The sequence below is a fragment of the Scyliorhinus torazame genome, chromosome 5 (assembly GCF_047496885.1).
Source record: "Scyliorhinus torazame isolate Kashiwa2021f chromosome 5, sScyTor2.1, whole genome shotgun sequence".
In the NCBI taxonomy this organism is placed as follows: Eukaryota; Metazoa; Chordata; class Chondrichthyes; order Carcharhiniformes; family Scyliorhinidae; genus Scyliorhinus; species Scyliorhinus torazame.
This window is the reverse complement of record NC_092711.1, coordinates 166,490,311-166,500,939: the sequence shown is the minus strand read 5'-3', so window position 1 is coordinate 166,500,939 and position 10,629 is coordinate 166,490,311. Positions and strand designations below refer to the sequence as shown.

General features: G+C 47.5%; 1 protein-coding gene across 2 annotated transcripts; it reads right to left on the bottom strand.

The window, feature by feature from the left end:
• Positions 1-4,745: 4,745 nt before the first annotated feature.
• Positions 4,746-10,442, bottom strand: LOC140420499 (uncharacterized). Of its 2 annotated transcripts, XM_072504506.1 has the most exons (3): positions 10,330-10,442; positions 9,307-9,393; positions 4,746-6,611 (listed from the first exon to the last, which is right to left on the bottom strand). In XM_072504506.1, the coding sequence occupies exon 3, from the start codon at positions 5,648-5,650 to the stop codon at positions 4,994-4,996; it is 657 nt and encodes a 218-aa protein (XP_072360607.1). In that variant the 5' UTR covers positions 5,651-6,611; positions 9,307-9,393; positions 10,330-10,442; the 3' UTR covers positions 4,746-4,993. The 2 variants fall into 2 exon arrangements, with proteins under 2 accessions (XP_072360607.1, XP_072360609.1); XM_072504508.1 differs by lacking the exon at positions 9,307-9,393.
• Positions 10,443-10,629: the final 187 nt, after the last annotated feature.

Here is a 10,629-nt window from a genome sequence, read left to right as displayed (position 1 = left end):
TCCTGTATATTACACACATTTTTAGTGCGGTATTATTGAGTATTTACGGAAAAGTGGAGCGAGAATGGAGTGAGAATGTGTGTGATGGAGATTCACAGCTTTTGAGGAACAAGAGAGGAAAGAATGTTCCATAGCAACTAGAATTGTTTGTTCTGAATTTCTATCCTGCACTGACAGTGATGTCTTTTGTAAATTGTTTTTACAGAATATTAGAAGAGGACGAATTCCAGTCAGATATCTCAGACTTCACAACGCGGTCTGACAGTCACTCGATTCTTTGGGGCTGAATATTATCAGACTTTGAATCCAGAAGAAGAAAGGTTTGTCTCATCTGTTGGCTTCAAAGGATTTTCAACAACTTTGCAATCTGAAAAGTACCAAGTCACACATACCTGAGTGAGAGTGTCCCAGTGCAGATATTGAATGAGCTTTAACCAGCTACACAGCCCAAAGAAACATCGCTCCATTCAGAGAGGGGAAAATCCATACACGTGTTTGCTGTGAAGACAAGGTTTCAACTGATCATCGGACCTGGAGAGAGACACACACTGCATGGAGCAACCATGGAAATGTGGGGACTGTGGCAAGAGATTCAAATACCCGTCACAACTGGAGGCTCATTACCGCAGTCACACTGGGGAGAGACCATTCGTCTGCCCCGAGTGTGGAAGCGGTTTGAGTCATTTATCCATCTTGCAGTCCCATCAGCGAATTCATACTGGGGAGAGGCCGTTCACTTGCCTTGAGTGTGGGCAGAGATTTACTCAGTCATCCAACCTATTGAGACATCAGCTAATTCACACTGGGGCGAGACCATTCACCTGCCCTGAGTGTGGGAAGGGATTTAGTAATTCATCAGACCTGTATAAACACCAGCGGGTTCACACTGGGGAGAGACCATTCACTTGCTTGGGATGTGGGAAGGGATTCAGTGATTCATCGAAACTGCTGCAACACAAGCGAGTTCACACTGGGGACAGGCCGTTCACCTGTTCCATGTGTGGTAAGGGATTCGGTGCTTTACCGACTCTACTGACACACCAGCGAGTACACACTGGGGAGATTCCTTTCACCTGTTCTGAGTGTGAGAAGGCTTTCACTCATTCATGCAGCCTGCAGGAACACAGGCGAGTTCACACTGGGGAGAGGCTGTTCTCCTGTTCTGAGTGTGGGAAAGGATTCACTCGGTCTGCACACGTGCGGAGACACCAGTGTGTTCACACCGGGGAGAGACCATCCACCTGCTCTGAGTGTGGAAAGGGATTCACTCAGTTACCGCATCGGCAGAACATCAGCGTGTTCAGGGAGGTGGGATGGAAGTTTTCGGAAATGGGAAGAGAAGGGGATCAAGACGCTAAAAGATTTGTTTCTTAGAGGTCGGTTTGCAGCATTGAGGGAGCTGGAAGCTAAGTATGGGCTGGAGCAGGGAGAAATGTTTCGATACATGCAGGTTCGAGATTTTGCCAGGAAGGAGGTACAGAGCTTCCCGGAGGAACCGACCTCCACATTGCTGGAGGAGGTGCTGACGATCAGGATACTGGAGAAGGGGGTAGTGTCAGCGGTGGACGGAGATATTTTGGAAGAGGCTAAGGCACCACTGGAAGGGATCAAAGCAAAGTGGGAGGAAGAGTTGGGAGAGGTTATAGAGGGGTTCTGGTGTGAGGTGCTCCGGAGAGTAAATGCCTCTACCTCATGTGCGAGGTTGGGGCTGAAACAGCTGAAGGTGGTATACAGAGCACACCTCACGAGGGTGAGGGTGAGACGATTTTTTGAAGGAGTAGAGGATGTGTGTGAGCGTTGCGGGAGGGGGTGGGGGGGAAGGGCGCGAATCACGTTCATATGTTTTGTTCCTGTCCAAAGCTAGAGGAGTACTGGAAGGAGGTTTTTAGGGTAATTTCTAAAGTGGTGCACGTGAAACTGGACCCGGATCTCCGGGAGGCCATATTCGGGGTGTCAAATCAGCCAGGGTTGGAAACGGGCGCAGAAGCAGATATTGTAGCCTTCGTCTCGTTGATCGCCTGAAGGCGGATCCTGCTGGGAGCAGCTTCTCCACCCTGTGCCCTGGCGTGGCGGGGGGGACCTGTTGGAATACTTGACCCTTGAGAAGGTTAAGTTTGAACTGAGGGGAAGGATGGAGGGGTTCTACAAGTCATGGGCATTATTCATTAAGCACTTTCAAGAACTGGATAACATCGAACATTAGTTGGGGGGAATGGGGGGAGAGGGGCTGCTTGTATTAAGGGTGACTATGGGTAATCCCAGATTCCTTTTTGTCATTTGTTTATGTAAACATGCGGGCTGATGTTTGGGGGTTGGTGGGGGGGATGGGATTGTTGTTATTGTTATGGGGATTAACATATTTGTTGCTGATTATTGTTTATTGTTGGTGGGTGTAAATTTGGCAGAAAATGTGAAAAAGGAGAATAAAAATATTAAACAAAAAACAAACTCCTCTGCCATTTCCTTGTTCCCCATAACTGAAACAGCAGTGTGGAGGCACATGGTGGTTAGCACTGTTGCTTCACAGCTCCAGGGACCCGGGTTCAATTCCCGGCTTGGGTCACTGTCTGTGCGGAGTCTCCACGTTCTCCCCAAAACTGCGTGGGTTTCCTCCCACAAGTCCCAAAAGATGTGCTTGTTAGGTGAATTGGACATTCTGAATTCTCCCTCTGTGTACCTGAACAGGTGCCGGCGTGAGGCGACTAGAGGATTTTCATTGCAGTGTTAATGTAAGCCTATTTGTAACAATAATAAAGATTATAATAATAAAGAATATTATTACTATTTCCTCAGATGTATTTTCTGAGGGGCCTCTGTGGAGTTGAGGTTTCAATCAGATCAGCCGTGAACTTATTGAATGGTGGAGCAGGCTCGAGGGGCCGAGTGGCCTACTCCTGCTCCTAATTCGTATGTTATCACATCCTTTATAATAGATTGTAGCATTTTCACTCCTACTGATGTCAGGCTAATGGGTCTGTGGTTCCCCGTTTTCTCTCTCTCCTTAAATAGTGTGGTTACATTTACCACCTTCCAATCTGCAGGAACCATTCCAGAATCTATATAATAGTGAAAGGTGATCACCAATGTATCCACTATCTCTACAGCCACCTCTTTCAACACTCTGGGATGTAGAGCAGCAGCTTTTGGGGATTTATTAACTTCCAACCACATTATTTTCTCCAGTGCTACTTTTTCACTAATACTAATCTCCTTCAGTTCCTCGTGCTCACTGGTCCCTTGGTTCTCGTGTTTTAGGACATTTTCTGTATCTTCCTCCGTGAAGACAAACACATTGTTTAGTTTCTCTGCCATTTCCTTATTCCCCATTATAAACTCTCCTGTCTCTGCCTGGACTGGGCCCACATTGGTCTTTGCTAATCTTTTCCTTTTCACATTCCTATAGGAGCTTTTCCAGTCAGTTTTTATGTTTCTCCCCAGTTTGCTCTCATATTCTATTTTCTCTTTATCAGTTTCTTGGTCCTTTGCTGAATTCTAAAACAAGTTCCCAATCCTCAGGCTCACTAATATTTTAGCCACTTTGAGTCTCCTCCATTGATCTAATAGAATCTTTAACTTTTCTTGTCAGCCACGATAGCTTCATTTTGCTGTTTAATTTTTGCTTCTTAAAGGAATCTATATTTTATGTAAATAAAATGTGAGTGGTTGCCTGTCTATTGTCTATTGTCATACAAAGAACAACAAAGAACAAAGGACAGTACAGCACAGGAACAGGCCCTTTGGCCACCAAGCCTGCTCGGATCATGATGTCTGTCTAAACTAAAACCTTCTGTGCTTCCAGTGTCTGTATCCGTCTATTCCCATCCTATTCATGTATTCGTCAAGATGCCTCTTAAATGTCACTATCGTACCTGCTTCCAGCACCTCCTCCGGCAGCGAGTTCCAGGCACTCACCACCCTCTGTGTAAAAAAACCTCCCTCACACATCTCCTCTAAACTTTGCCCCTCGGACCTTAAACCTATGTCACCTGGTAATTGACTTTTCCAACCTGGGAAAAAGCTTCTGACAATCAACTCTGTCCATGCCAGTCAATTTTGTAAACTTTTATCGGGTCGTCGCTCAACTCTGTCGCTCTAGTGAAAACAATCCGAGTTTATCCAACCTCTCCTCATAGCTAATACCCTCCAGGCCAGGCAACATCCTAGTAAACATCCTCTGTACTCTCTCCAAAGCCTCCACATCCTTTTGGTAATGTGGTGACCAGAATTGTCAGCAATATTCCACGTGTGGCCTAACTAAGGTTCTGTACAGCTGCAGCATGACTTGCCAATTTTTATACTCAATGTCCCGACCAATGAAGACAACCATGCCGTCTGCCTTCTTAGCTCCTTATCCACCTGCGTTGCCACTTTCAGTGATCTGTTTATTGTAATTTCCCAATCTACCAGACAACTTACCCCTCAGACCATGACAGTTTCCTTCAGTGTGAAACACCCAGATAAATTAGACAAAAGAACCCTGTAACCACCACAGCCCATCTTCATGGCAACGTGGCTGCTTTGGGAACTAAATATCTTCCAACATACAAACACCTTTTCATTCTGTGCTCATCGTCAAACTTGGAACCAGGTAATCGCAACGAGGCTCAAAAATGGTCAGCCCACCGGAGGCAGAGGTGTTAGACCGGCCAGTCCAGCAGAAAGAAACCCTCCAATCATCACCATTCACCAGATGTCAGAATGAACAGAATGCACTCCTGGATGTCAGTGAGAGCAGAAACAATAACAACGGAGCCAACATCTGTAATTTATTGTGAACTTGTTGGAGTCACAACAGGTGTGATGAATCACAAAACCCTCTCCCCACATTGAGAGCAGATGAATGGTCTTTCATCAGAATTAACTCGCTAGTGTCTCCGGAGATGGGACGGATCATTGAATGTCTCCCCTGCTCAGAGCAGGTGATTGGCCTCTTACAGGGGTGAACTCGCTAGTCTTCCTGCAGGGTGTATGGATATCTGAATCCCTTCTCTCACTAAGAGCAGGTTAACGCCTTCTCCCGAGTGTGAACTCGCAGGTGTCTCTGCAGGTTGGATAACCGAGTGAATCCCTTCTCACACTGAGAGCAGGTGAACGGCCTCTCCCCAGTGTGAACCCGCTGGTGTGTCCGCAGGTGGGATAACTGAGTAAATCCCTTCTCACACTGAGAGCAGGTGAACGGCCTCTCTCCAGTGTGAACCTGCTGGTGTTTCCGCAGGCTCGATGAGGTAGTGAATCCCTTCTCACATTGAGAGCAGGTGAACGGCCTCTCCCCAGTGTGGACTCGCTGATGTATCTGCAGGTCGGATGATTGAGTGAATCCCTTCTCATACTGAAAGCAGGTGAATGGCCTCTCCCCAGTGTGAACTCGCTGATGTCTCCGCAGGTTGGATAACTGCGCGAATCCCTTCTCACACTGAGAGCAGGTGAACGGCCTCTCCCCAGTGTGAACCTGCTGGTGTTTCCTCAGGCTCGATGAGGTAGTGAATCCCATCTCACACTGAAAGCAGGTGAACGGTCTCTCCCCAGTGTGACGTCGCCGCAGGTCGGATAACTGAGTGAATCCCTTTTCACACTGAGAGCAGGTGAATGTCCTCTCCCCAGTGTGAACCCGCTGATGTATCCGCAGGTTGAATAACTGAGTGAATCCCATCTCACACTGAGGGCAGGTTAACGCCTTCTCCCCAGTGTGAACTCGCTGGTGTCTCTGCAGGGCGGATGACTGAGTGAATCCCTTCTCACACTGAGAGCAGGTGAACGGCCTCTCCCCAGTGTGAACTCGCTGGTGTGCCAGCAGTCTCGATGAAGTAGTGAATCCCTTCTCACACTGAGAGCAGGTGAACGGCCTCTCCCCAGTGTGACCTCGCTGATGTTTCTGCAGGTCGGATGATTGAGTGAATCCCTTCTCACACTGAGAGCAGGTGAACGGCCTCTCCCCAGTGTGAACTCACTGATGTCTCCGCAGGTGGGATAACTGAGTGAATCCCTTCTCACACTGAGAGCAGGTGAACGGGCTCTCCCCAGTGTGAACTCGCTGATGTATTCGCATGTCGGATAACTGAGTGAATCCCTTTTCACACTGAGAGCAAGTGAACGGCCTCTCCCCAGTGTGAACTCGCTGGTGTGTCAACAGGGTGGATAACTGAATGAATCCCTTCTCACACACAGAGCAGGTGAACGGCCTCTCCCCAGTGTGAATACGCCGATGAGCGGCCAGCGCAGATGGAAACCTGAATCCCTTCCCACAGTCCCCACATTTCCACGGTATCTTCATATTTTGGGTCTCCTCGTGTCTCTCCAGGTTTGCCGATCTTTGAAGCCTCGTACACACATAGAACACGTGTAACGTCCCTCCCGCTGTGAATGGTGTGATATTTTTTCTGGCTCTGTAACTGGTTAAAGCTCTTTCCACAGTCAGTGCTCTGGAACACTCTCACTCAGGTGTGTGTGTCTCGGGGCTTTTCCAGTCTCACTGATGTTTTGAAGCCGACAGAAAAGACAAACATTTCTCCTTCTTGATTCAGTGATACTCAGTTCCAAGGAATTGAGAGACTCAGTCAGATTGAGATGTGACGTTTGAGATTTCTGTCTGTAATTCCTCCTCTTCTAATATCCTGTAAAAACAATTTACAGAAGTTACTTTTCTTTTCCTAATTTTGGAGAAGGTATCCTGAGGGTAACGACAGTCTGGCCGTGGGGTTAATCCTCCGGGTCCTCAGTCTTATTGAGAAATGTCCCCTTGGATCTATTGTGGTGGTGATTCTTTTGTATTGTTGTTATTATGGGAGGGTTTATGTGTTGTTGACTTTATCCTACTCTGGTACAGACGGGGCTTTTATCCGTGAAAGGAGCAGTTTGAGGAGACTTTGGTAAAGTGAGTTGGAGGAGGGGGTAATGGCACACGCCCGATTGTGGTGTGAAAATCTGTTCCTGTCTCTCTGTCGCCTAACTAATAGCGGCAGTTAATCTGCAAATTTTCTCAGGGAATGTACGGGGCATCCATCACCCTATCAGAAGGAAAAAGATCCTCTCCTTTCTTAAGGAGAAAGTCAACATAGTTTTATTACAGGAAACGCATCTGGATTATGAGGAACACTTTAAATTGAGGCGGGATTGGATGGGGCAGATTTTTTCACCTCTTTTTCATCGAGTCGCAGACTTGTGGCAATGCTTATTATACACTATCCAAGCAGTCAGGGTAACTCTGCCGATTACAATGTGCATGTCAATTCCCTTTGTGCCGGTCCCCCCATCTCCCGTCCCTCCCCTCCGCCCCCTTCACTCGTCGTTTCTGGGTCCTTTCCTGGGCCCTTCACTGTACAATGGGAGTTATCTGTTATTTACAAGTGGACGGTGCCCTCCCTTCCCCCCCCATTGATGGGCCTCCCCCCTTCCACCCCGTGCACTCCCTGTCCTGTTTTAAACCTTCCCTTGGGGGTTCCTCTTCTTGTATTTTTGTTCTAGGCTCTTTGGTCTCTGTGTCAGTTGGTTTTGGGTTCTCCCTCCTTGTCCCAGTAGCCCCCCCCTCCCCTTTTCCTGCCTGCTCCCTGTGACCCCGTTGGCTCCCGTACGTCCACCTCCCTCCCCAGTGTTCCATTGGCCGCTGGCTTCAAACAGGTCCTGGAACAAGTTGGTGAATGGCCTCCACACTTTGTGGGAACCATCTTCTGACTCTTGGACGGTGAACTTGATTTTCTCCAGGTGGAGAAATTCCGATACGTCTGCCAGCCAGTCTGCAGCTGTGGGTGGTGCTGCTAATCGCCAGCCGAGCAGGATTCTCCAGCGGCCAATTAGAGAAGCAAAGGCAAGGGTGTCCACCCACTTCCCCATGAATAGTTCTGGCTGGTCCGATTCCACGAAGACTGCCATTTGTGGGCACGGCTCCACCCTCATAACCATGGACATTGCGTCTAAATAGGCTGTCCAGAATTCGACAAGTCTGGGGCATACCCAGAACATGTGGGCACGGTTTGCCGGACCCTGCTGGCACCATTCACATTTGTCCTCCATCTCTGAGAAGAACCTGCTCATTCGGGTTCTTGTCAGGTATGTTCTGTACACAACATTCAACTGCATGAAGCTTCGCCTTGCGTAGGAGAAGGTGGAGTTGGTCCCGTTCAGTGCTTCGCTCCAGAGTCCCCACCCTATTTCCATCCCTCGCACTTTCTCCCATTTTTCCTGGGTTTCGTCAAGTAAGGAGCGCATCCTTATTAAGAGTTGTCGGTACAGGTCCTCAGGGTTTCCTTTCCCCAGACTGTCTGCGTCCAGTAACTCCTCTTGCATTGTGCTTCTCAGGGTTCCTGGGTATGCTGGTGTCTCCTTGCAGAGAAAGTTTTTGATCTGGAGCTCATCCCGGTTTGGTAGGACCAGTCTCTCGAAGGTCGCTAGTCTATTTCCTGTGTCATAGTCCCTAACCATCAGTGTTCCCCCGTCTTGTCTCTACCTCTTGAAGGTGGTGTTGAGAATGGCTGGTGCAAACCTATGGTTGCCGCAGATGGGGGCCATGAAGGACACATCGGTCAGACTGAAATGCTACCACATCTGGTTCCAGGTTCTCAGGGTAGCTGCCACCAATGGACTGGTGCTGGCGGGGATGGGAGTGTTGCCATGGCGAGGGCCCGGAGGATCATTCCTGTACATGAGGACTCATCCATCCTTACCCATTCCATGTCTGGATCCTTTACCCATCTCCTCACTCTTTCGGCCGTGGCTGCCCAGTGATAGTATTGCAAGTTCGGGAGGGCCAGGCCTCCCATGTTTCTTCTCCATTGTAGTACTGTTTTAGGGATTTTTGAATTCTTGCCCCTCCGCACAAACGATGTTAGGTTAGGTGGGTTGACCATGATCAATGCACCAGATTATGGGAATAGGATGGGGAGTCTGCCTCTGTGAGTGCTTTTTCTGATGGTCAGTGCAGACTTGAAGAAGCGAATGGCCTCCTTCTGCACTATAGAGATTCTATGGCATCTATGTTATTTTAATTCGACTATGCTGTTAGTCTGTTTTGTAATATTTTGGGGTATGCGCCCTGCATTGTTATTCTTCTGTTTTTATATAATCTTACCCTCTTTCCCCGCTCACTATGTTAACCTGTTAACTGATCTGGCATTTCATCGAGAGGCTCTGGTCACTCAAATATCCTGCTATGAATTAATTCTGCAATGTGTTGCTTGTATTTATGCTGGCAGTATCAGTTGTTCTACACTGTACCAATTTTCCATCAATATTTCTGTTATTCTGTTGCATTCATTATTTTAAAAATGGTAAAAAACATAACAAAAGAAATATTAAAAATCTGTCCAACTCAACCTTGAATATATTCAGTGATCCACAGACTCCATTGATCCCTGTGGAAGAGAATTCCATAGACTAATAGCCTTTTGAGGGAAGAGATGACTGGAAATATATAAATAGCGACAGTACAATATTACACAACCAGAAATAATAGTAAATGTACTTTATTACAGACTATAAATAATATATCCAATTTAAAAATACTAGACATATCTCTAGCCGATATTAATTTACTGTCCCATTAAATGTCAGCCATCTCTTGGAGAAACCAGCCCTTTAATTGTGATAAAAGAAAATTACTGCGGGTGCTGGAATCTGAAACAAAAGAGAAAATGATGGAAAATCTCAGCAGGTCTGGCAGCACCTGTAGGGAGAGAAAAGAGCTGACGTTTCGAGTTCAATGACTCTTTGTCAAAGTTTTGTCAAAGAGTCATCGGATTTGAAACGTCAGCTTTTTTCTCCCTACAGATGCTGCCAAACCTGCTGAGATTTGCCACCAATTTCTCTTCCTTTAATTGTGAACATCAGGAAAGAGACCATCCTTTTATTTATTAATTATTTTTTCAATGCATTTTATTCAAACTTGTATCAAAGTAGGTTACAGCAAATAAACACCCCGGGAAACATTCTTCCCAACAATCTATATGGTTTGTACAGATTTTTCTCCTTTTCCATTCCCCCCACCACCCCCCACACGACGAACAGCTCCTCAAACATGGTCACAAACAACCCCCACCTTTTCTCAAACTCCCCTGCTGCACCCTTAACTCATACTTTCTCTTCTCTAACCGCAGGAAGTCGTGCAGGTCACCCAACCGTGCTGCTACCCCCGGTGGCAAGAGACCATCCTTTTAGCCAGACAAAAAATTTGTCAAGCTGAGGGAGCAAAGGATGTCAATGTCTTTCAGAGAGAGAGAGAGACCTGAGCCAAGCTTTCCAGAGTCTGCACTCTCCCTGGATTCACTTCCTTTCCCTTCAATTGAAGGTGAGAATGAGAAAAGAAATGGAAAGGGGGAGAAATGAAAGTGTTTTACTCACAGATGTTGGAGTTTTTTTCCTTCACTTCCGCTGTGACATCACAATGGGGCACTGCCCGAATCAGCCAATAGGAATTACTCTTCCGCGCTGTCGTCACCGGGTTCCAGTGCGCAGGCCCGGCGCTCCCCGCCCCCACCCGTTGTTTCGCCCGCCCCTTGAACAAGGGGGAAAATTAACCGACAACAGAACCTCCTCGAGACAAGGTTTCCAGGCAACCGGCTGACGGCCAGAGCGAGAAGCCAATCGGTGATCTCCCCCTGCCCACGACTGCGCATGTCCAAGGGAGAGGGGAGGATGCGC

Excerpts from the sequence above, each read along its gene's own strand:
- LOC140420499 (XM_072504506.1), bottom strand. The coding sequence starts at position 5,650 with ATGGGATTCACTCAGTTATTCAACCTGCGGATACATCAGCGGGTTCAC.